General features: G+C 42.1%; 1 protein-coding gene across 2 annotated transcripts in view; it reads left to right on the top strand.

Moving 5' to 3' along the window:
• Nucleotides 1-27,005, top strand: part of RIDA (reactive intermediate imine deaminase A homolog) — a 126,609-nt gene that overhangs the window by 74,753 nt on the left and 24,851 nt on the right. For both annotated transcript variants that reach the window (XM_069220532.1, XM_069220533.1), the window contains one exon: nucleotides 15,505-15,573. In XM_069220532.1, coding sequence (XP_069076633.1) covers nucleotides 15,505-15,573 — 69 coding nt within the window. The remainder of the gene's footprint in view (nucleotides 1-15,504; nucleotides 15,574-27,005) is intronic.

Here is a 27,005-nt window from a genome sequence, read left to right as displayed (position 1 = left end):
TTTATTGGCTCTGGGTACCTAGAGTTCTTGATGAACCTACAAGCCCTATATATCCCGCAACCAGAAGAGTCCAGCTGACGTAACGGTATATTGCTTTCAAAAATCTGGCATCGCTGGAAAAAGTTAGAGTAAAACGTGGAGAAAAATGGCTGTTACTTTCACCTCAATTTCAATATTTTTTTATTTCAGCTGTTATTTTCTGTAGGAAATACTTGTAGGATCTACACAAATGACCCCTTGCTGAATCCAGAATTTTGTCTACTTTTCAGAAATGTGTAGCTTTCTGGGATCCAGCATTGGTTTCTCACCCATTTTGGTCACTAACTGGAAGGAGGCTGAAAGCACAAAAAATAGTAAAAATGGAGTATGTCCCAGTAAAATGTGAAAATTGTATTGAAAAATTGGGTTTTCCAATTCAAGTCTGCCTGTTCCTGAAAGCTGGGAAGCTGGTGATCTTGCCACCGCAAACCCTTTGTTGGTGTCATTTTCAGGGGGAAAAAAACACGAGCTGCCTTCTGCAGCCCTTTTTTCCCATTTAAAAAATAATAATAATAATAATTTTCACTATATTTTGGCTAATTTGTTGGTCTCCTTCAGGGGAACCCACAAAGTCTGGGTACCTCTATAATCCCTAGGATGTTGGAAAAGAAGGACCCAAATTTGGAGTGGGTAGCTTATGTGAACAAAAAGTTATGAGGGTTCTAAGCACGAACTGCCCCAAATAGCCAAAAAAAGGCTCGGCACAGGAGGGGAAAAGGCCTGACAGCGAAGGGGTTAAAGGATTATTATTCCTCTAATTTGGCAATACCGGCCTAACTTTTAAAAACATTGACTGTATACCAAGAGAATAGCAGAAGAGGCAGCTTAACTGAACAGGAGGCTTCAAATATGTGCAGATTGGTGAAACAGAGCTTCAGTGATAGATGTGCCGACAGGATAGGTTCCAGAGGTGCGACTTCTGTGACATTTGGTCAGTGTTTTAAATGGAAATACAGAAGGGCTCGTACTCTGTATTCATTTAAAGCACTGCCTTGGGTTAATAGTCTGACAGCCCTTGGCTCAGGACTGGACTCTAGAACAGATTTGTGTACCTGAACCTCCTGGGTCTTGAAGGTGCCTTTAAGGTGCATACATTTGTGCATTGGCTGATGGTTTTGAAGTGAGAATAATCTCTGTTGTGGTGGCTGCTCAAAATTTGAAGTCTTGGCCTTGCCATCTGGACCACTCAGAGTAGAGCGGGAAGCCTGTGTTTGTATGCTAGTGTTTTTTTTTTTTTTCACCTAGACCAGTGGTGTACAGTGAGGCTCCTACGGGGCTGGTTCATTGGCATTTTTTCGGGCTATGAAAATTATTCAAATGTATTTTTCTTGGGAATCCAAGGTAGGTCCAGAACCAAGTCAGTGTTTCTTGATACCCACTTAGGATACATTACGCAAAAATAATTTATATTGAACTTGTTTACACAGTGGTTACCCTGCAAGCCTGGCATGGAGCCTGCCTTCCTAGTCCTTCAGTGGATATGCATGTTCCATGACGACATGCAATAAAGTGCTCCAATAACCTCAGCATATACCTATAATATGTATATAGCCCATAAGAACTGCAACATAAAAATGAAATAAAAAAGCTGCTGTGCAGTGCACTGCTTCCTGTGTCATCTTGTGTTCTGTAAATAGGCCACTCACTCTATCAACTTGTGAGGTCACTGATGTCTCTCCTCTCTGAGCGAGGAGAATGACGACAGAGGCCCAAAGCAAGCATTTCCAGAAATTCGAAACATCCAGTGTTCAAAATAATTTTAAAGAAAGTAATTTAGGCCCATACGAATTATGAAGTGAAACATTACCCAGCCGAAGCTGCTATGAAGCAGTCATGGCTTTGCAAACCGAGCCGCAGATGACTGTTTCAGAATGCAAAGACATGCAACTAGCAAAGTAGGACAAACATCTGTGTACAGATGCAAACAAAGACTGTCTAACCACAAATCACCAGCTTCATTTTAAATGGCAAGTTGGAATTACAGAAGCGAAACAGTAACATAAATATTCACAGGGAGGAGGGGACATTGGGCTGCCACCCGACCTGGAGTTGTGGCTCCTCCAGTTATGTTCCACTCGTGTGTGTGTGTGTGTGTGTGTCTGTGTATTTTTTTTTTTTTCGAGACACAAGGGGCCACATTCCCTATGAAAACCTACAATCTGAAGTTTACTCCAACATTAGGGGGAGATTTTCGATTCTGATTTTGGAATTCTCGAAGAATTCCAGAAGTAATTCTGGGAGCCTGCAACAATCACAACTTTTCGGAAGTGCTCGCCATCATTAGCAGCTACACATACGTAACTGCTCATGGAAAACAATTTCATATGAGAAAAAAATGATTACGAAGACATTTACCTTTTCTAACTTTTCCCCCATTTTCCACCGGGAAAATGTTTTCCCCGATAGAGAAGCCACGTCTCCTATAACTCCACAAAGTTTAGGGATTCCCCTCCCCCCCTCATTCTGTTACTGAGAAATGATTTACTCCCGTCCGTAACAATAGTACATCTCTAAACTTTTCCAGGCTGAGAATGTTTGTGAGTAGTTACCAATTCATACATTTGTAAGTGTGCACAAACTCTCTATGGCATTCGCTCCGTGGAATGCATACGCCACAACCATGAGAGCAGATTTACTCCAACCTAATGTTACCTAATACAGGTGTTATATTATGTGTGTGTAAATTGATTTATAAGCTCAAATTCATATTCCACATTTGTAAATCAAGCCATTTACACAAGTAAGTTGAACCTATACATGCAAATGACTGTGAATCGGACAATGAGTGCTATGGGCCACATAAGCCCAACTTCCTACTTCCCGGGAAATCATTTGACAATTAAATTTCATGGTGCCCAATTAGGTGCTGGGCAAATGTTTGCATTCACAATATACATGCAGACCAGGATGTGGACATTGATCCAGCCAAGGGTGGCCACTGTCCATGTCACTGTTGTGACACTGGATGCTGCAGTGGTGGTGGTGCCTTGTGTTATATCACGCTGATGCTTGGTCCACTTTCCGGTTTTGACATAGTTTGGTTGTGTGGCACAGCCGTAAATGAGAAATCACACAGACATTTTCCAGCTGGCAAGCAGCTCTGTGTGAATTGTAATATTGAATACAATATTTTGAGACACATTCCGCTTCATCATTTTTAGCTTGTCTGTTCCTGGGACAAACCATGTGAGAATTAATTTGGCCCAGCCATTCAGTTGACAGCTGGGCCAGGGAACGGTGCAATTTTCAGCTCCTCTGGCAAAATAGAACTGTGCCAATGGTGCAGTGCCCATGTAGGTGTTTTGAGGTTAATTGGCAATATTTTCACCTAAGCATTAGCTGACTCCATAAGCCACCTTCGTTACACCAAAGGGCTCTGAAGGGGAACTTGTGCATCCCCAAATGCAACAAATATAAAGCATACAGCATTAGTGTACTTCCGGTATGTAGTCTTAGAACACACAATGAGAATAAGCTAAGACAGTCATGTCCCTCTCAGGCAGTGATTCAGCTATGACGTCTCTTAAAGTCAATGAAGATGTCCAGAAATAGTATGGTCACGTGACAGGAATATTTGTGTGTATTGAAGATGCTGTGAACTGCTGCTCTGAAACGGATCAATGTTGTGGTGATGCTGAGAGCGGATTTAAGTCTGTGAAGCATAAATAGATGTTCACCAGCCACACATTTTCAGTGCCTCACAAGTAATAAATAGGAATAGAGTATGACTTTAGAGGAAATATTCACTCCTCTGTTGGAAACTAAGACTGCATCATGTATACGTAGTGCAGTCATAAAGATACATTCCTCTTCATAGCCCCAACCCACAACTAATGCAATAACACTAACATTATAACAATCATTTATGTAGCCCACAATAAGTATGCAGTGTCTCCTCTTGGTGCTCGTTAGTAAGAGAAAGGTTTACTGGAATAATGCAGTTCTGTGACTGGCATATTCTGCAGAGAGGCAGATCCTTTGCAGAGGTCATCTGGTCACTTTTTGGTTGTTGACTCTTGTGATCATGCGTTAAACTGTTACTAATAAGGAGAAATATTTGCTCAGACCGTATTAATGTATGTTAAATGACAGATCAGCAAAATAATATTGCCACTGATTGTGCAGCACTAAGCAGCATCATTTGTACTTTCTGGACACATAATTCAGGCACCTCTGCCACATACCTTTGCCTGCCATTTGCTGCATAATTCAAGTGGCCCTGATAATAAGTGATCTGAAGAGAAGACACAGATGCACAGCACATGAGACAGGCAAATACACATGTTGAAGCATTTATTACCTTGTAAATCAGTACAGAAGGTAAGTGATTAGTCATGTATGTGGCACTGTCGCACTGGCAGCATGATTTCACACCTCATTCCCTGAGAAGCTTCTCCTGTTTCCAGCTGACATACAAAATCCTGAGGAACCACATGGGATCACATACAAAACTGTGACAAGACTTGACTCCAGGACAAGGAATAGACACAAGATAAAACATATATATATATATATATATATATATATATATATATATATATATATATATATATGTTTGGTGGAATGAGTAGCTGCAGATACACATGCTGTGCATTATCCTGCCATCTAGTGTTGGGCTCGGAGTGTTACAAGTTGTTTTTCTTCGAAGAAGTCTTTTCGAGTCACGGGACCGAGTGACTCCTCCCTTTCGGCTCCATTGCGCATGGGCGTCAACTCCATCTTAGATTGTTTTCTTTCCGCCATCGGGTCCGGACGTGTTCCTCTTCGCTCCGTATTTTGAATCGGGAAAGTTAGCTAAAGTATCGAAAATTCGACTGTGTTGTTATCGCTCGGTACCGGGTTAGTGTTAGTGTATCGGCACGGACATCAAGACCGCTTCGGCGGCCCTTCGGGGCTTCCACTCTTCAGCGAGGCCTGGTCGGCCCGACCACACCCGTCGTCCCAGACTAATGGACCGGACCCCCTTCCGCTTCTGTCCTAAGTGTCACGCAAAGTATCCTTACACAGACCAGCACCGGGTCTGTAATCTGTGTTTATCACCCGAGCACAGAGAGGATACTTGCAAGGCTTGCCGAGCGTTCCGATCGAAAAAGACCTTAAGAGATCGACGCGCAACAAGACTGCAAATGGCGTCGAAACCGAAGGAACAGCTCGACGTCGGAGAGGAGGAAAGCATCTCCATCCAAGAGACAGACTCTGATGAATCCGAAGGTGAACGACCCTCGACCGTGCAACGAACCGTGAGTAAACCTGCCCCGTCCAAATCTCAGGGTCACAGCAAAGCATTTAAGGCCATGGGTTCGCCACCGCCAGCAGGCCATGGCTCAACCCACCGAAAGGAAGGTGACCAAACATCGGCACCGAAAAAGGCCAAAGAATTGCCAAAGACTTCCGACTCCGGTCGAGAATCCAGCACCGAACAATCTCGACGCAGCGGGCAAGCGAGTGGCAGCACAAGCAGCCAACAATGGCGAATAGCTAATTCACAAGCCCTAATTGCACGCTACGACAGGGCACACTGGGACGAGAGACATCATACAGCACTTGCCCAAAGAACACCAAAAACGTGCCCAGCAAGTAGTGGAAGAAGGACAGGCCATATCTAATACACCAGATAAGGTCCGCAATAGACTCGGCAGAAACGGCAGCGCGAACTGTCAACACGGCTGTGACCATTCGCAGACATGCATGACTGAGAAATTCTGGATTCAAGCCAGAGGTTCAACAAGGGGTGTTAAATATGCCATTTTATCAACAACAGTTGTTTGGGCCGGAAGTCGACACAGCCATTGAGAAAATGAAAAAAGACAAGGACACGGCCAAAGCCATGGGCCCTCTATTCCCCACAAGTCAGAGGCACCTTTAGAAAACCACAATTCAGAGAAGGTTTTCGGCAACAAACATCTGAGCCTTCCACCTCTCAAACCAGACCCACCTATCAGGCACAATACCAAAGGGGAGGGTTTTGTGGTTCCTATATAGGACAATTCCCAAGAGGAAGGGGAAAATTCCAAACAACCAAACCAAGCCAGACTAAGCAGTGACTTCAATGTCACAACACCCCAACACTTGACACCAGTGGGGGGGGGGGAGGGGGGGAGGCTAACCACATACTACCAAAACTGGACACACATTACCACAGACGCATGGATCCTATCAATTATCCAACATGGTTATTGCATAGAATTCACAAGATTCCCGCCAGGTGTGCCACCCAAAACGCACACAGCCTGTCCCAACAACACTTAGACCTATTACAAATAGAGGTCCAAGCACTCTCCAAAAACAAGCGATGGAGCTCGTACCCAATCATCAAAAAGGAACAGGAGTCTACTCACTATATTTCCTGATACCAAAAAAGGACAAAACGTTAAGACCTATCTTAGATCTCAGAACACTGAATCTCTTCATCAAATCAGACCACTTCCACGTTGTAACACTTCAAGACGTAGTTCCCTTATTAAAAAAGGAGGAATACATGACAACATTGGATCTCAAGGATGCGTATTTCCACATACCCATCCATCCTTCTCACAGAAAATACTTAAGGTTTGTAATGCACGGCATACACTATCAATTCAAAGTGCTACCGTTCGGAATAACAACAGCCCCAAGGGTATTCACAAAATGCCTAGCAGTAGTAGCCGCTCACATAAGGAGACAGCACATGCACGTATTCTCATATTTAGACGACTGGCTAATAAAAACCAACACTCAACAACAGTGTCTTCTTCACACGCAATACGTCATAGAAACTCTACACAAACTGGGGTTCTCTATAAATGACCAGAAATCACATCTGCAACATCCCAAATACAACAATTCTTGGGAGCAACATTCAACACACAAAGGGCACTTGCCACTCCAAGTCCACAAAGAGTCCAATCGTTCCAAAATGTAAGATCAAGCATACAACCGAACCAACACTACACGGTAAGGTTTGTAATGAAACTTCTAGGCATGATGTCCTCATGCATAGCCATTGTCCCAAATGCAAGATTACACATGCGGCTCTTACAACAGTGCCTAGCAAAACAATGGACACAAGCACAGGGTCAACTTTAAGATCTAGTGTTGATAGACCGCCAAACACACTCCTCGCTTCAATGGTGGAACCCTATAAATTTAAACAAAGGGTGGCCATTCCAAGACCCAGTGCCTCAAGCTGTTATCACAATAGATGCTTTCATGGTGGGGTGAGGAGCACAGCTCAACAATCACAGCATACAGGGTCAATGGGACAATCAACAAAAACAACTTCACATAAATCATTTGGAACTGCTAGCGGTTTTTCTAGCATTAAAAGCGTTTCAACCACTAGTAGCCCACAAACACATTCTTGTCAAGACAGACAACATGACGGCAATGTGCTATCTCAACAAACAAGGGGGGACGCACTCGCCACAACTGTGTCTCTTAGCACAAAAGATTTGGCATTGGGCAATTCACAACCACATTCGCCTAATAACACAATACATACCAGGCATTAAGAATCAGTTAGCCAACAATCTCAGTCGAGATCACCAGCAAACTCACGAATGGGAAACACATCCCCAGATCCTACAGGATCACTTCCACCACTGGGGAACACCAAACATAGACCTATTTGCAACAAAAGAAAACGCAAAATGCCAAAACTTCGCGTCCAGGTACCCACACCCTCAGTCCAAGGGCAATGCACTATGGATCTGTTGGTCAGGGATATTTGCTTACGCTTTTCCCCCTCTCCCACTCATTCCTTATCTGATCAACAAACTAAGTCAATACAAACTCAAACTAATACTCATTGCACCAACCTGGGCTCGCCAACCGTGGTACACAACACTGTTGGACTTATCAGTAGTACCCCACATCAAACTACCAAACAGACCAGATCTGTTAACACAACACAAACAACAGATCAGGCACCGAATCCAGCATCGCTCAATCTAGCAATCTGGCCCCTGAAATCTTAGAATTTGGACATTTAAATCTTACACAAGAGTGTATGGAGGTCATTAAACAAGCCAGAAAACCTACAACAAGACATTGTTACGCAAACATATGGAAGAGATTCGTTTGCTACTGCCACACTAATCAAATTCAACCACTACATGCCTCCACAAAGGACATTGTAAGCTATTTATTACACTTACAAAAGTCTAATCTAGCATTTTCTTCCATTAAGATCCATCTCACTTCAATATCTGCTTATCTGCAGATTACACATACAACATCACTTTTTAGAATCCCAGTCATTAAGGCATTTATGGAGGGACTAAAAAGAATCATACCCCCAAGGACACCACCAGTACCTTCCTGGAACCTTAATATTGTATTAACACGACTCATGGGCCCACCATTTGAACCCATGCATTCTTGTCAAATTCAATATCTGTCTTGGAAAGTATCCTTTCTAATAGCTATCACATCACTTAGAAGAGTGAGTGAAATACAAGCATTTACTATTCAAGAACCCTTTATACAAATACATAAACATAAAGTGGTTCTCCGTACAAATCCAAAATTCTTGCCAAAGGTCATATCACCATTCCATCTAAACCAAACTGTGGGACTCCCAGTCTTCTTTCCGCAACCAGACTTAGTAGCTGAAAGGGCCTTGCATACATTAGACATAAAAAGAGCACTAATGTATTACATTGACAGAACGAAACAATTTCGTAAAATAAAACAATTATTTGTAACTTTCCAAAAACCTCATGCAGGTAATCCTATATCCAAACAAGGCATTGCCAGATGGATAGTTAAATTTATTCAGACTTGATATATTAAAGCAAAAAGAGAATTACCTATTACACCAAGAGCACATTCCACTAGAAAGAAAGGCGCCACAATGGCTTTTCTTGGAAATATACCTATGACAGAAATTTGTAAGGCAGCCACCTGGTCTACTCCTCATACATTTACTAAGCACTACTGTGTAGATGTGTTAGCATTAAAACAAGCCACAGTAGGACAGGCTGTATTAAGAACATTATTTTAGATAACTTCAACTCCTACAGGGTAAACCACTGCTTTTTGGGGAGATTACTGCTTGATAGTCTATGCACAGCATGTGTATCTGCAGCTACACATGCCATCGAACGGAAAATGTCACTTACCCAGTGTACATCTGTTCGTGGCATTAGTCGCTGCAGATTCACATGTGCCCACCCGCCTCCCCGGGAGCCTGTAGCCGTTCAGAAGTAGATCTTAAACATTTGTACATTTGTAAATATATTACTTTAAACTTCATTATGTACAGACGCATTCACTCCATTGCATGGGCACTATTACTAGCATACACAACTCCTACCTCACCCTCTGCGGGGAAAACAATCTAAGATGGAGTCGACGCCCATTCGCAATGGAGTCGAAATGGGAGGAGTCCCTCGGTCTCGTGACTCGAAAAGACTTCTTCGAAGAAAAACAACTTGTAACACTCCGAGCCCAACACCAGATGGCGGGATGTGCACAGCATGTGAATCTGCAGCGACTAATGCCACGAACAGATGTACACTGGGTAAGTGACATTTTCCATATATATATATATATATATATATATATATATATATATATCTTCCCACCATTTGTTTTGCACACTTTTGCCTTCTGTATGGAGTCATCTGAAGGTGTGGCACCTCTTCCACTGGGTTTTGAAAGTTCTCACTAACTGGGATAGTGGTTGTCTGGGCTCAGTGTGTTTGTTCAGTGGCAGACGGTCTCTTCCATGCAGGGATGGTGTGATATATCATTCAAAGGCTCAGGTGGTATCACCCTGGATGATAAAATGCCAAGCTAACCCCTCTGGGAATCAAACATTTAATACGTGCTGTCATACAGATCTTTGCTGAGGACACATTAGGCCCTTGTGCTACCTTAGCCCATATTCAGTCTACCTTCACTTAAATGCAGGGACTTCAAATCTCAAATATTTGTAATGTGAACAAAATGTGTGATGCAATTATGTAAAAATAAAACCCATTTGATGTTCACTGTTTCAGTTGCCTAGGGTCTTTCCACCATGGCCCTGTGCAAGTCATATTATTATAACCTATCAGCGTTGTGCCAGCGACAAATCTGGACTCGTCATAGCTTCCATTTGTAGTCTCTGGTGTCTCATACAAAAAGGTTACATAAGTACAAGCAGTGGCTGGTCCTGCTGGCCACAGTTTGTAAAACAACAGTTCTCCTGTTTAAAACATCTCCTACGCATGGAGTCTTCACTGTTACTGTCCATGATTGACTTTGAGATGTAGCCCTTGGGGTGTGTACCCATATAAACAAACACATGAATATTCCTATAAACATAGGGAGGCGTGGTGAAGCACAGAGGAACACCACTAGAAGCAGAGGTGAGAAAAGGGACACTTAATAGGGCCAGAAAGCTATGTTCTTGACATTGACTTGGTAACCACGGCAATCAGAAATAATGCAGAGTTTACATCAAATGATGTATGGGAATCTAGTGGAGAGGTTACAAGAAGCCTGGGAGAAGGAGGGGGGTATTCGAGGTGGGGCCTCTTCAAAGAGGAAGTAGTGCTATTCGAGCTATGTTTTAGACATCGCTCCCGGAAGTGACATCTGCAAGGTCACAGTAGCTGTGAGGGGACTGTCAAAACCATGACCAGTGAATTCTGAGAGAAAGGAGTTTGCTCCAATATTGTGCCCTATGATACGCTGCTCCTCTCACTGTGGCACCGTTGTGTTAGATTCTTTACGCTACAGGGTTAGGAAAATCGCTGCGTCTACTAACTGAACTCTATTTCAACAGGCCCAATTTACATCCAAGGGCTAGCTGTGAAGTTCTTCGGTCTGGAGTCACGACTCCTTTTCCACCATTTTGGAGGTAACACCTTTTGCCATCTTCTTGCGTAGAACTAACCGTGTGCTTGGTTGGTGACCCTGCGGAGGTTGTCAAGAGCACGTGCTACCGCCTAGTGTTAAGTTCTACCCAAGTCAGTTGGTTAATGCACCCACTGCAGAAGTCTTGACAGAACGAGAATGTCACAAATTACAATCCTGACATAGCTTTTTCCCCGCTTCATCTCTGCAGGTGGATGCAAATAAATTATAGTGGTTTTGTTAAGAATGGCACCTGCTTTGCAGCACTATGAAATGGCAGAACCAGACAAAGAGCCCCTAGGGGAGAAGATGTGGCCTAAGGTCCAGAGCTGCTGACTTTAGAGCTGGGAACACAGTTCGAGTCTCGGCACCGGCTCAACATCCTGTGATTCTGGGCAAATCACTTAATCTCCCCTTGTTACCAAAAATGAATGTGTTCTTGTGTAATGTAATCAGTGCTCATGTAAAGTGCTGTAATACCTTTGTATCGAGTTTGCACTATATAAAACTGCATAAAAATAAAGCACTCCAATACCTTTGTGTTGAGCTTGTGCTACATAAAACTGTAAAAAAAAAAAAAAAAAAAAAAGGCAGACAAAGAAAAAGCAGTAGTGCGCCATACTAAGGTACATGCCCGGTCGTGTATTAATCCATGTAACAGGGTCAGACTCCAAGGTGGTAACAAAACAGCCTCAAGGCAGGAAAAGTAAAGCATTTACCAACCACATCAGTGGATTTTTGAAAGGGAGGCCCAGGAGCGGATGAAAGTGATGGGCGTGGTTAAAGCCTACAGAATAGATTACAACATGTTGAGAAGAGCAGCGCTTGCACGCTTCTATGCTCGACCTAAAAATAGTGGCCTCACTAAGGTACAGTTGAAAGGCAGGCCCAGGAACGAATGAAAGTGATGGGCGTGGTTAAAGCCCACAGAATAGATTACAACATGTCAAAGAGTAGTGCTTGCGTGCTGCTATGATCGACCAAAAAATGAAGAGAACCACTTTAGTACTTGATTCTGAAGTGACTTGCAATGTCAAGTAGTCAACAGTGCAAAATTCTGCCCAAAAATGTAGTAAGTTACGTAGGCAGAATTATTTTTTATATTTATATATAAGGGAAGCAGCCCCTTAGACAAGGGCCGCTCCCCGGGGGTGGGGGGAGATTTTTTTTAAGGCTTTTTCTGCCTCCCGGGGCAGATTGGCCTACTGTATTCCTACCACCCAGCTTTCTTCTGCAGTCCTTTTTTCCCATTTTTTTTTTTTAATGAAATTTTCTCTGTATTTTGGCTAATTTCTTGGTCTCCTCCAGGGGAACGCACAAACTCTGTGTACCTCTAGAATCCCTAGGATGCTGGGGAAAAGGACGCAAATTTGGCATGGGTAGCTTATGTGGACAAAAAGTTATGAGGGCCTAAGCACAAACTGCCCCAAAAAAAGGCCTGGCACCTGAGGGGGAAAGGCCTGGCAGCGAAGGGATTAATCTCCTCTAGCCTAGCTATTCAGAGGACTAACCATCTGCATTAAATACTTAACACACCCTCCACCCATCCATTAGTGATCAAACTCCTTATTAATTTACTGCAAACAATTATGGAATGGTTTCCTTGAGAGCGCACAAGAGTTAAACCAACAACTGAAAATAACTAATAACCACTGGATTAACCAGTAACCTTGGCATCTGGAGTGTTGTGCTACTCACTAAAAGTAACCTTAGCCCGGGTAGTAAACAGCATATAAGTGCAATTACAATGCAATACACAGATGTCATGGTTCTGTGAGGTGAACATGTATTTTTATAATATTAGTTAGCTGTATATCCTTGTAGTAGTTGGTCAGCCCCAGCTGCTTTACTATTCTGTAAAGATAATCAGAAGTGACAACTTGGAGAGTATCTCACGTTTTATGGGTTTTTGGGGAAAACGTTTTTGGTGATAATTTATTTATTTATTTATCTAGTATTTAGTAAAGCGCATTTCGACCATAGGTATCAAAGCGCTAAAAGGGGAAATGAGACCATAATACTACGATCGCTCTAAGTTAGGCCCGAAATAACCAGGTTTACAGTTGTTTACGAAATAGCTGAAGAGAAGGGATATTCCTAATTTTCAAAGGGAGAGCTTTCCATAATTTAACCGCAGCTGTAGAAAAAGCACGGTCCCCCCCATTTCACTTTCTTGGTCCTAGAGACGTAAACTAACTTCAAATCAGCTGAGCGTAGAGTCCGCCCAGGTATATACCACTTGATAAATGGAAGAGGCGAAAGAGGAGCACGTAAGTAAAGAGACTTATGAACCTGGCACAATGCTTTAAAAATGATCCGCTTCCTAATTGGTAACCAATGGAGTTTGTGCAGGCTGCCTTTGGCCGATGCAACTTGTCTAGACCCAGAACCAAATGCGCACTATGATTCTGAATCAATTGTAGCTTATTTAACTAGGCTGATTAATGTTCAGATAAAGAGCATTACAGTAGTCCAGTCTTGATCCAATCAAGGCTAGCACTACTGTTACTCTCAAGTCCTGAGGTATAAAAGGGAGGATTTTCTTAAGCATCTTAATGATCCAGATGCAAGAATTGGTGATTTTATTAACCTGGAGGTCAAAAGTTAAGGCAGAGTCGCAAAGGACTCCAAGATTTTTCACTGTGGTTTAGGGGAGCGGGAGTGTTGGGGATAATTGGTTCGGTGGTATTCTGGCTCAATGTTTTATTGGTGACCAGCTCGTCATATGCATTGCTTATTTCAGGCACTGCATTTGAAAGTGCAGAGATGATCTCCTTGATATATTTGAACAGCAGTTTGCCAGGTTTCTGAAAGGTGAGAATCCGCTCTTGAGGTAATTAGCTTTAGATTTTCAGATTGTAAATTTGTATCCCTTCTCACTGCTTTCAGTTTAAATCTGGTGCTAGGCGATTTTATATCTAGACAAATCCTTCTATAGGTTTCAGATCAATATTCGTACTAAGAGGAATAAGTCATTGATCCATGGTTGCGTTTGGATCTGGGATGTTTTAATTTGAGAAGGCCCGCTGGATCTAGAAAGTTATTTTCAGCACCGTGGTACTTTGATAGCAGATTGTCTGAATTGTCAGTCAAATCTGGCTTAGTGATTTTTCATTTGTGAGTTTTGTGATGTTTTTCAAAGGACAGGTCCAGATTTCTCATATCTTGGGGTGGTTATGTGGGAAAGAGGAATGGGATGGGGAATGGTCGGACTGGTTTTAGGCACACCCCAGCTCTTTCTGTTCGGTACTAGCTATTACTGGGGCATCGATTCACAATTATGAAGGAAATGGTTATACTGACCAGAGCTCTCGTTTGACACAACTCCTGTTGTAGTTTTACTATATATATATATATATATATATATATATATATATATATATATGTATGCATGCTTCAAAAGGTTGTTGGAGAGGGATCAGATTAATTATGGTTGAGAATTCACACAAAAAAAAAAAAATGCAGCCAAAATGTGTAGATTATCGTAAATTATTCTTCATTCTCTGACAGCATGCTTTCTGAGATATATCTCTATCAGCATGCTTTCTGAGATATATTTATGTATGTATATTTATATAATATCAGTGTCCATGAAAAGTGCTGTAAACTGGAAGCAGTTCGTACTTGGGGCCTGATTACAACTTTGGAGGACGGTGTTAATCTGTCCCAAATGTGACGGATATACCACCTACTGTATTACGAGTTCCATAGGATATAATGGACTCGTAATAAGATAGGTGGTATATCCGTCACATTTGGGACGGATTAACACCGTCCTCCAAAGTTGTAATCAGGCCCTTGATCTTTAAGGACACGCCTAAAATATTACTCCAGTGAATACATGGTTTTGTATACCAAAAGCCAACCTATAGCCATGAGGAAGCCAACATATTCTATGGAAAGTCTGTCTTGTAGCCAAGTACATACGTGTGCACTTGTTTTTAAAAACGTAACAGCAAACTTATATTCAGCCCCAAACTATTTTACCAGGAGGAGGACGTATTTCTAAACATGTAATTGCATTCGCTCCCAATTCACTTTAAAAATGAACCATGTTATGTTAGAAAGAATGTTTTCTTTCCTGTTACAGAAATTAAAAAAATTTAAATTACATCTTTTAATGACCAGTGATGAACAGATTAGTCGGTGATAGCACTTAAAGCCACAATGCTGTCTTCCTTAATCAAATACTTAACGTAAACTGCAGAACTCCTATTTTAACCCATTTTTTAGCAGTACATTGTTCAGTCATTTTCACTTGGAGATGTGTAACTAGGAGATAGGCCCTAATTAGGAGGTGGGAAGTACATTCTGATCGCTGTAAAATATATTTTTTGCACAGGGATTAGAATTTGAGTATTACAGTATTTACCTCACCCTTGCAATTATTCCCTGGAAAAATATCAGACCAAATCTGATGAAACCTACTAGAAGAAAATGTCCTGAATATTCCAATCTATGGTATTTGAGGCAGAAACACAGATTCCACCTGTAATTCCCCATTTTGCAGAGGAACATTACTGCATCCAGTGAATGCTACATCTTGTGCTATCAGGGTGTGATAAATATCACCCAGTAAGTGAAAACATTGATTCAGGAATTTCAGTATAGAGTTAATAAGATCATATGTTTGTGTTTTAGTTGTGAAGACTACGGTGCTACTGACGGATATGAACGATTTTGCTGGTGTGAATGATGTATACAAACAATGTAAGTAAGCATTTGTATTTTAAGTCCAGTGTATCCATTTATTTTCAGACTTTTATTTAATTTTCTGTTTTGCCCATAACAATGAAATAACACAACCGAGTAACAGTGTAAGCGGTCATTGGAGAGCAGTAAAGGTCTATTTGTCATGTTGCTTCTTGGGACTCACTCGCTTAAGCAAAATACAGCTTAGTTCAGTATTGACAAAGCATTCTTTCATTAAGGTTTTAAAAATTAAGTTCAACGTTTAGTACGGCAAAGCGATTCACATGGATATTCTTGTAGTGGTCTTGCCCATCCTGTGAATGTCCCAAGAATAACTGCCCATCCTACTATAAACCTCAACCCGGCCTCCTTTGGATCCACCATGGTAACATCAGAGGATTAAGGATCTTGACGATGACATTCGCTCTCTGGTACTGTGAATATTAGCCTGGTGGTGGTCTATATTAGCTGCAGAATTTTGTATACCCTTACACATTTATCACATTAATTTAGTACAAAATTTGGTTTAATAACAGACTTCAAGACAGTGAAAGTTCAACTCTTCTCCGTTTCTAAACTTTGATTTCTTCCATTCCCACCCTACTTGGAAGTGGCCTCAGAGTGCCAGTATTGCATATTGTGAAGCTTGCACAACAATTACATTGTCACAGCTACTGTCGTGCGTTGAAATAGCTCAATATAACAGCGTCTCTCTTGTCAAGGCAGTGGGTGTATCTTACTTTTGTGGCCATGAAACACGATTGTGTGATACATACTTGCTGCCTAACTTCTTTTGTTACAGCACAGTCCGGTACTGTAAATTAGCAGTAGCCATTAATAACTCTGCCATATACTTACAAGGGGGTACAAGACCACAGGTGTCCACTGTACCTTTCTATACTTTCTCCCTTCTAATTGGGGGAAAGTTAAATTGCCACTAGCATTCAGCCTGAGCCTAGTCTTTGCATGCCCAAATAAGATGTTATGTCGCCAACGGGATCAGGTTTTATTTTTAAAATAGCTAAAATATTTCTCTATCTCTGATGTAAGTTTCTTGCTCTGTTATCAGCAATTTCCAATTCCCCATAGTTGCCAACTGCCACTTTAATGTTACTTTGGCATGCTACATTAAGTGACAAAATGTGGAAGCTTGACAATGACACTTGTTCTAACTGGATGCAAGAACTGCTCCCTTATCCGGTATTCTTCAAATATTTGTTAATACTCACAGGAACTCAGTCAAATAATATCCTGAACAGTATTATTTTCTTGAGTTTCCTAAATCAGAATAATTGGGTTCTGCCCACTATTTGTGGTTCAAGTCATTCCATGGTCTATAACCCTGTAGATCCTGGGATTTGCCCCCACGTTTGTCTTTTGAAGCTTTGTTTTTTATCAGATGTGTATTGGTTGTAGGAATGGCTTTGGTGAGATCTAGTGTTTGCTTCAATAAGCTGTGTGTTTGGTGCACAGAACCCTCCGTTTTATCTTTGACTCTACTAGAAGCCAATGGTCTGGTTTCAATGCAGTTTTTCTTTAGTCTTGTTTCTGGAGATTTAGGCAAAGTTTGACTGCCTTATTCTGCACTGCCCGTGTTGAAAAGACTGGTCATTGGTAACATTGGATTGAATACAGAAAGTATCCTGCTGACATATTCTGTCACCGGCATACATATGCACATGGTATTGTCCCAGCAATTAAGTCAATTAGAGGTTGAACATTGACGTGAGGAGAAGGCCCGGGGTACAGCATATTGTTCCCTTTAACTGTGCATGAAAATGGTGGCCAGTTTAAAAAAGGAGGAAACTATTTTAAGATGTGACCACTTCCACAGAGATCAGGGTGATCTGATTAAATTGTTTCAATCTGTGATCATGTACAACCTGCAGCACGTCATATTAATATTTTCAGTTTTGTATGCTTTTGTAATATTTTCATGCAAGACACTGAGTTTTCCCATGTTCTAACATAATTTCTTTCTTTGATTAACCCCTCTTATTTTTTTGCATGGAGTCAAAACTAAATATAGGGCCAGTCTGTTCCAGAAATGTAGATTTTCCTGGTTTATGACTTAATTTTATTAAAGACACGGAGGCGAGTATTATGCGTTTCTCTTCTCGCTTTATTAACACAGCAGTCAAGAAGAAACTACAAATCCCATGGTACCAACACAGGGAACCAATGGGATTAAAAACGTAGTACATAACATGTTGACCAATAGAAACACCTCCGTGCCATTATGATGTCACTTGACTGAAAGCAGCCCTCTTTTCTTGCGAATGAAGTCAATTGTTGAATAATAACGGGAATAGAGAACAAAGAATAAACAAAGCCATCAGGAAAGCAAAAACGTCAGAAGAAAAATCCTACAAAGAAAGGAGTGGTCCATTAAATCAGGAGAATACGATTCTGTGCTTGTCCTGAACGAAGCCTTCCCAAGGTGTGAAGAAATCGTACTAGGACCCTGGTTGAGCGGCTGGAACTGTCGCTGTAAGAGGGAGGAACAATGTTTAAACTAGAGGTGGGATAATACTCGCCTCCGTGTCTTTAATAAAATTAAGACTTTCCGTCATAAACTAGGAAAATCTACATTTTATGCCAAGACCGGAGGCTCCTATTATGCGAGTTCAAAGCATATTAATTACATTTAACGAAACATCATCAACAGGTTTGCAATAAAAGACTCTAAAGGTATTGTCATTAGACCAGTCTGCAGATTTCAGAATATCCTCTAAACGGGAACCTGCCCAGAAGGCTTTGGAGGCCATAGCCCCTCTGGTAGAATGAGCCCCAAATCTGGAAATATCGATACCCGCTAGGGACATAATCCACCTGACCCATCGAGCCGGGAGATAGGGTTTCCTAAAGGAAATAAGAAGTTGGGAGGAGGATGTTCTCAAATCTGCAGTTTTTTTGTTCATAAACTTTAAGACATTGGCCCACACATAATTTGGGATGCTGTGGGAAATAAGGATAAAAAACTGACGATAAACTGGTCTTGGTGCGTCGTACAACCGAAAATAGCACCCCCGAAGGAGTGTACTGTCGGCTGGAGACGTCCAGAGCCTTTACATCTGATAAACGTTTGATGGAAACTAGACACAATAACATTGTTAATTTAGCAGATAACATTTTTAGAGACAAAAAAGGATTATCCGGCAATGAAATCAGAAATTTTAGAACAATATTAACGTCCCATAATTGGTTATATTTGGGTAAAGGAGGTTTGGAAAATTTTACTCCCTTTATTAATCTGCATACCAGTGGATGTTCGCCTATCGGTTTGCCATTAACATGTATATGGTTAGAAGAAATAGCCGACCTATAAAGGTTGATGGTACGGAAAGCTTTACCTTTACTGGCTTCTGCGGCCAAAAAATTAACTACAAAAATTACATCCGCTGAAAAGGGACCAAGGTGCCTTCCCAAACACCAGCCGTCCCATAAAGACCAGGCTGATTTATAGGCTTTCTTTGTACCCGGGGCCCAGGAATTTGAGATGTATTGGGAAGCTTCTGACGAAATGACAGGGAGAGATTGGGAATTCCTGAGATCTTCCAGGCGGATAGAGTGAGGATGTTGTCCACAATGAGGGGATGAGGACGCTGGAGAGGGTCCAACAGTAAGTCTGGGAAGGACGGAATTAACAATGGAAAATCTATTGAGAGATCCAGGAGGGTAGGGAACCATACTTGGGACTGCCAGAACGGTACAATGAGGATAAGAGAGGCCTGTTGGCGTCTGGCGTGAGCAAGGACCCTGTTGATCATGATAAAGGGGGGAAAGGCGTAATTGAGGGAATGAGACCAATCCTGTAAGAAGGCATCTGATGCCAAAGCTAAGGGATCTGGGCGCCAGCTGTAAAATTGGGGGAGCTGAGTGTTCAGTCGTGATGCGAACAGATCTATGGAGAAAGGACCCCATAAGGAATGACTCTTGTGAAAAATTGAAGGGTGCATTCTCCAATCGCTGGAGTCTCGGAGATGGCGAGAATGCCAATCCGCGACTGAATTGAGAACACCTGGAAGGTACTCTGCATGAACCGAAAGATGGTTTGAAAGGCAGAATTCCCAAAAACTCTTGGCCAAATCCGCTAGAGGTTTGGATTTTGTGCCTCCAAGATGATTTATGTATCTTACCGCCGAAATATTGTCCATCCTGAGGAGTATTGCGCAATGCACTTTGTGTTTTGCTAGACTTCTGATTGCAAAGGAGCCGGCAAGCATCTCTAAACAATTGATATGCAATTTGGACTCCTCGGAAGACCATGTACCTCCAGTCGAGATGGGACCACACCGGGCCCCTCAGCCTAGGCGACTTGCATCGGACTCTAATACAAGATCTGGGGCTGATGGAAAAATACTTTTCCCGTTCCAAGCATCCAAATGGTCTATCCACCATTGAAGTTCTGTGCGGGACTCCACGTCTAAGGGAATGAGGTCGGAATACGATAGACCCTTCCTCAAGTGTTGGATCTTTAGTCATTGAAGGGAGCGGTAATGGAGGGGACCTGGAAAGATTGCCTGTATGGAAGACGACAGCAGGCCTACTATTCGAGCCAATGTCCTGAGAGAGATAAGAGAACTGCAAAGGAGTTGTAGAATCTCTGACTTTATGGATCTTATTTTTGTGGAAGGTAGAAGCAGGGTGGCCGAGATGGAATTGATTTGAAATCCCAAAAATTCTATGACCTGGGAAGGCACTAGGAGAGATTTTTCTCTGTTTATGATGAAACCTAGATCCTCTAGAAGGGACCAGGCTGTTTGTAAGTGGAGAAGGAGAGTTTGGGGAGACTGACTCAAAATGAGGATATCGTCTAAGTAAATTAGGAGCCTTATGCACTGGGACCTTAGAAAAGCCACCACGGGTTTCAAGAGCTTGGTGAAGCACCAAGGGGCAGACGATAGCCCGAAGGGTAGAGAGGTAAAGTGATAAGTTTGGTCGAGCCAATGGAACTGAAGGCATTTCCTTGAGTCTGGATGTACAGGAACCACTAAATATGCGTCCTGCAGATCCAGTCTGACCATCCAGTCGTTTTGGAGAAGTATATCTCTGAGGTGGAGAATTGTTTCCATTTTGAAATGTCTGTATACTACAAACCGATTGAAATGTTTTAGGTTGATGACTGGACGCATCTTTTTGTTCTTCTTTTGAACTAGGAAAATTGGGCTGGTAAATCCGAAAGGATGGGGTTGGGTGATTGAAATTGCTTGTTTTTGCAAGAGAGAATTTACTTCGAGAGATATTAGATGGGTCATTTCTGTGGAAAAATGGGGTAGAGGAATGGAGGACGTTTGCACTGGGGTAGAATAAAGGTCTATGATGTAACCTTGTACAGTATTTAGCACCCAAACATCCGCAGTAATTGTAAACCAATTTGAAAGAAAATGGAAGATGTGACCCCCTGTTGGAAAGAAACCAACTTGGGAGCTTACCTGTGGGATTGGAGGTCTTGTTGTGTCTGAAGGATCTGGCACGATAACCTCTGCCGCGTTGGGGGTAGAATTGTGGTCTAAAGTCTTGTTGGTAAGAACCGTAGTACCCTCTGGAGCCTTGGGTTGCGGTACCTCGGCCGGTAAAGCGGCCCCTGCCTCTACCGGCCGTGGCAAAAACACATTGACTGAACATCTTTCTCATGGACTGTTGTGCTTTGTCCAAGGAGGTGAATGTAGCAACATATTTACCGAGGTCTTTGATGAAAGAATCCCCGAAAAGCTGTCCTTCCGTGTGAATTTGAGGTTGAACCGTTGCCAAATTAATCAATTTAGGGTCTAATTTTATAAGGAGGCCCTTCCGTCTCTCGTGTATAAGAGAGGAGTTAGCATTGCCCAGAAGACAAAAACAACGTTGTACCCACAAAGATAGTTCTTCAGGATCTAAAAAGCTACCATCCAGTTTAGCCGTTTCAACCATGTCGAAAATTCTGGTAAGTGGACCAATGACGTCCAACAACTTGTCCTGACAGGACGACCATGCCTTATCTACCCCTTTGCAAGGGTCTTTACCTTGTTTATTGAAAAAGGTTAGCATCTGCTGGTCGATGTAAGGGGTAGAAGTAGCCTTGTGTGGGAGCACCGGACGAGGGCATTCTGATTTGAGTTTGGCTCTGGTTTGCTTATCCAGTGGAGAAAATAATTTTTGAGCCACGTAGCGACCAACATGGTCCGCAGGGAACCATTCCGTGGAATTGGGACGAAGAATGTGGGAAGGGTCAAACATGGGGAAGCCTTCTGCATCAAAAAGAGGGGGGGGAGGGAACAGAGGGAACTTTAGGTTTCTTGGGAGGAGGAGGGGAAAAGGAATCAGTATCGTCTTTGTCAGAGACCAAGCAGTCAGAATCCGCATTAGGGATATCTTCATCGGAATCTGGAGTGGAAGCAGTGGGAGTGGGGAGGGAAATATTACGTTGTTTAGCTGTCCGTTTCAATGAGGGTTTGGGGACCATATTATTATACTCCTTGGCAGGAGCCTTGTGAGGAACCGCGTCCTCTGGCATGTGTGAGGTAAACTCACTGTTCGTTTGTGTCAAACCCACAGGGTTGACAGGCTGGCGTTGACTGCATTCCCCCGCAGACTGGGCCGAAGATTTAGATAAAAAATTTGACTCTAGATTTTTTGATAATTTTTGCATAGATGACGCCATTGCCTGTTGAACAGAGTTTTTAATAAAATTCCGAAGTTCATTTCTGATATCTTCAATCTCACTGGGTACACCCTGTTCCCCAGAAGATGTATTAGGTTCCATGTCAGGGTTTCCTCTTTCAAAGTTTTTGGTAAGTAGGAAAAAACTCCTGAAAAAAAGAGCTTGAAATAATGGAAATTGCCTTTTTGCAAAAATTCAGACAACCGGGGGTTAACTTAGCAGAACTGTGGCTGAACTAGGGAAAGAAAACCCCTCCCTCTCGAGGGCGGGCCAAGGAAGGTGTTGCCAGTAGAAAAATGAGGGAGACCAGGGAATCCCTTGTTCGGGACGGTGAAATGGGCTCTCCGGTCGTCGAATGAGGTGAGGAACGCGCGAGTAGAAGCTGGGTTCCTCACGTCAGGAAAAACCGAATGACGGTTATTTCCTAGACGCGAGGGAAAGCCTGAGCGCGTCGCGCGCACAAAGCCGTTTGTTTTTCTGACCTGGGAGCAACGAAGTTGCTATCCGAGGGCAGAAAAATGAACGTGAGCGCGAGAAAAGCGCTTGAATAAGGCAATGCGGCAACTTGCCGACAACATGGCATTCACACTGGGGAAAAAATAAACGTGAATAGAACACACAATGATATTATAAAATCTCAATAACATTGGAGGAAAGAAAAGTGAACTTATCTTGACTGCAGCAGCAAGAAAAGAGGGCTGCTTGCAGTCAAGTGACATCATAATGGCACGGAGGTGTTTCTATTGGTCAACATGTTATGTACTACGTTTTTAATCCCATTGGTTCCCTGTGTTGGTACCATGGGATTTGTAGTTTCTTCTTGACTGCTGTGTTAATAAAGCGAGAAGAGAAACGCATAATAGGAGCCTCCGGTCTTGGCATAAAATTTATAAAGATAGGATGGCTGTATTTTTTGTAACATTCTAAAATAGGGTCTCAAAGGAATCTGTAGTTTCAACTCTACCACCATCTCCCACTTGACATCCTGCTAAGTGATTCAGTTGTACTTAATAAAATCTGTCCCATTCAGCGATTAAAAGTCAGCTGTACATGTTCACTGTGTAACTGTCCCAGAGTCCAAAGCCCTCATTTGTCCAAGAATGTAAAAGTATGCTAATGATAGTCTGGGGAGAAAATCTGGATTATCCCACACCTAGTAAATGGCATAAGGGAAAATGGATGTCCCATATTTGTGTTTCTCGTATCCCAGTGCCAAATAGTATTAGTGACAAAGTATTTGTAAGTTCTAAGTATTCATTGACTACTGACAAAGTTGCACAGGAAGCCATTTTAGAGCTATCAACAGCCAGGCTATAAAACTGAACCTCCTAGCCGCCCTTTGCAGTGGACATGGGAATTTAAGCAGCATCAGTTGAAGGACCCTAAATTAGATTATTTTGAGGCAGGAATATATTTAACTATGGCTATTTTATCTAGCCATAGAATTTCAGCTTTCTACAGTAATCCAAATACTGAAACTGGAGTATTCATGTGGCAGAAGGAAATTGTACCTGCATGAGGATTCATATGGTTAGGTGAGACAGATTTCCAGATATTCAAACTCATCCTCCTCTAACTAGGGCTGTGCAAAACTCACTTAATTTGCATTCAAAATTATGTGAAATTTTGCAAATATTTGGTGAAATGAAAAAACAGTTTTTGGTACTATATTTTAGCATGAAATGCCTCCTCGTGTTCATTTTGGATGTGAGGACCCATTTGGCACTAAAAAGAAAACGTAAAAAACGTAAGCACCACAAACAGCAACTGCTTGTGTTCTAGTCGTTCGCATGGTTTTTATGTATGAGCTCACGATATTTTTTTCCACAAACAGCATATAATTATACAACGTGGCGCTCAATCATAATTTCGGGAACTTCACGTAATGCTAAATTACTGAGATTTGGTGAAATTACATTGGCGTAATGGAAATTTCACCTGGAAGTTCGCCTTTTTTTTTTTTTTTCTTTTTCTTTTCCATTTTCCCTTTTCGTAAGGTTCAAATGGTAGCATTTAGACATTTATTTAAAACCTGCAACTTCTTGGAAAGTATTTAACTTTCCCATGCTTTCCAGAATTGATTCACTGAATTTTGGGCCATAAGAACTCATCTGCATACAAGGCAATTTCTTTTTTGCTAAACCACACACATTTCCGCTCCTTTGCCATTCCATGGTGCAGGATTATGTTAGGGTATCACTCATTATTAAATCTAAGTCTAAAAGAGGACTTGAAACTATTTACTAATATGTTTAATCCCAGTCATTTACCATCATTGTTTTAACCCAGTCTTAAGTATTTTCAGTGTGCATCATCAAATGTCTTCTCTGCATCAAGTAAAGAAACGTTAAGGGTAAAGTCTTTACCACTAAATAGTTGGTCAACTGTACAGTTGCCATTAGTGTCTGTCTTCAGTGAATCCAATTGCCAATTAAAATAAGTAGAATATTCAGTGGGCTGAATACAAGGACATTGGCATGGGCCTAAACAAAGAACACATTACAGGGCCTTTCCTAATTTTGGAATAACTGTGAGGATAAATGTTGGCCTTGATTTGGTTCTCGCTTCTGAATCCAGAAATAAAAAAAACTTTTTTACATTGAATTAAGAAGTCATTAAACAGATTGTACAATAATGCTGTAAAGTCTCCAAGGCTTTTCCATTTGCAAAGGACACTTAATCCAAGGATACTTTCTCCACTGTTAGCTAGTTAAAAAAAATTAAGCAACTATTTTTAATAGTTATTAAGAAGCCAATTCAGTGGGGAAGTTGGATTTTTAATTAATATTAAGGAAAAGTAACTTTCAGGCAGTTACCTTTTCCCTGCCTACACTTCCGGGAGGATAATTTGTGTAGCCCTCTGTTTTCTCTCACCCAGGGATTAGCATTTAGATAGGGGTGACAAAGGTGTAAATGCCTCCCAGGAGCTACATAATTGGTCACTATGATTGACAGGCCTACCTAAATAGGCAGGGCTGACTCGATGGAACTTGGGATAAGGGTGAGAGCTGTGAAAACTTTTGGTCATTACTTTGTCAAATACTGCTAGACAGGTCAACTGGGTTTCACATACAACACTTGGGGCACACGTGAAAGGCAGAGAACAGGATGCCACAACAGTTCTTGTGTATCCACTGCCTGTTTGCTGGAAAACCCTTGTTTGTCCTGCTAGACTTCTGTCTCTGGGTTTATCGGGGTTACAGTGGCTGCTTCAAACTGGATTTTGGTGTTAGATGTAGGATGACACTAGGACTACTATAGTACACTCCACCTTATTCCCACTAACCCCAGAGTCCTTGTTTAGTGTGGTTGAAGGCTTTTGCCATCCTCCAGATGACCAAAGTTGGTAGGGTTGACCCTGGGAACTTTAACCCCATTGGTTAGGTAGTGTTCAGGAGTGTCACTGTTTGCTTCCTGTGCTCTCGCCCCCCACCAGGGTGCCTACCTGTAGGACTATCCAATGGCCTAATACATTTCTGGACCTTCCACTATATGCATATACTGATTTATTTTCAGGCTCTTAGACACTATTCAGAAATTCCTGTCCATTACCGATCCATGGTAGGTTTTGTGGAAGCCAGTCTGTTCCGGCTAACTACTCAAATACCTAGAATTCCCTTCTCTAAACTTCATCCCCACCCCTGCAGTCCTTTTGATGGGAGGAGGAATTCAGTACACCTTTGGCTGGTACGTGCTAGCTTGCTCGTACATGAAGCATGTGATCACTGGAGCTCTTTTAAGTCCCAGTTTCCTTCAATTGAGTGTTGGTCATTGTAGCAATGTTCCTGTTAGACTGACCCTTTGTTTCCTAAATTCCTCAGCAGTTGCTAGTCCTTGTTTTGCTATCCATGTTCCTTGATTCCTGAGCACTAGCTAATCCTTGTTCCTGACCCAGCACTGCCTGCAGTGCTCCCTTGACTTCTGAGCTAGCACTGTTTTAACGCACCTTTGAAGACTTTTCTTCTGTATTTTTCCCTGTTCCTGCTTTCTTTCCCTTTTCAGTTTCTAGTTTGCTACCTTCTTATTCCTGCTGTCTTAGCCTCTAGTTTTCTTGGGTGGTTGTAACATGCTTTCATCCAAGCGTTACCTTTGTTTTCTGTTCTTCCCTATGAAGCACTCCTCCTTGTTAGCTCCTTGTCTATCATGGCAATGTATTTATTTCTACGCCCTTGCTGTTATTGCCTTGGGAGTTGTTTAATCGCCAGGATCTGTGGGCACAGCTAACAGGTGGTGTTTCTTGTCCACTGTGAGTATTGTTTTGGTGTTACTTTTATAACATCACCATAGTTATCAGCTTTGCTGACTCTGCCTTTGCATGTATATCCTATCTGTTGGCATTTGCAGTCAGCATCTGAACAGCAATTGTGGGTGAGAAACTTACTGAGCTTCAGTCTTACCGTGTGAGGCTCCCCGAGTGCTTACCGCACATTCCTTTTATTATTATTGTTTTATATTTATATATATATATATATATATGTCTTGCATGTCCATCCTGGATGTTAGTTGGTCTTGGTCTGAATGCCAGTTTGCCTCATGAGTGTCTGCCTTTCTGAGTTTTGACCATCTTGTTTCCTTGTGCAGAGCCTCCCCTTCGGATTCCTTTACTCATTTGGCTCCCTGTTGAACCTGGGCAACTCTATACCCAATATTCTGCTTACTACTTTTACCCTGCCTCCCGTCCTTGCCAGAGTGACTGACAAGGAGTCATTCCCACCCACTAGCTCATGCCAGACGTAAATGTAGCATCTCCAGGCACCCACTTCAGAATGCTTTCAGGACCATAAAAGAGGATTGAACCTGCTGTCTG

The sequence above is a fragment of the Pleurodeles waltl genome, chromosome 2_2 (genome assembly GCF_031143425.1).
Source record: "Pleurodeles waltl isolate 20211129_DDA chromosome 2_2, aPleWal1.hap1.20221129, whole genome shotgun sequence".
NCBI classification, from domain to species: domain Eukaryota; kingdom Metazoa; phylum Chordata; class Amphibia; order Caudata; family Salamandridae; genus Pleurodeles; species Pleurodeles waltl.
Note: the sequence above shows the minus strand (reverse complement) of the source record. Positions and strands in the feature narration are given on the sequence as shown.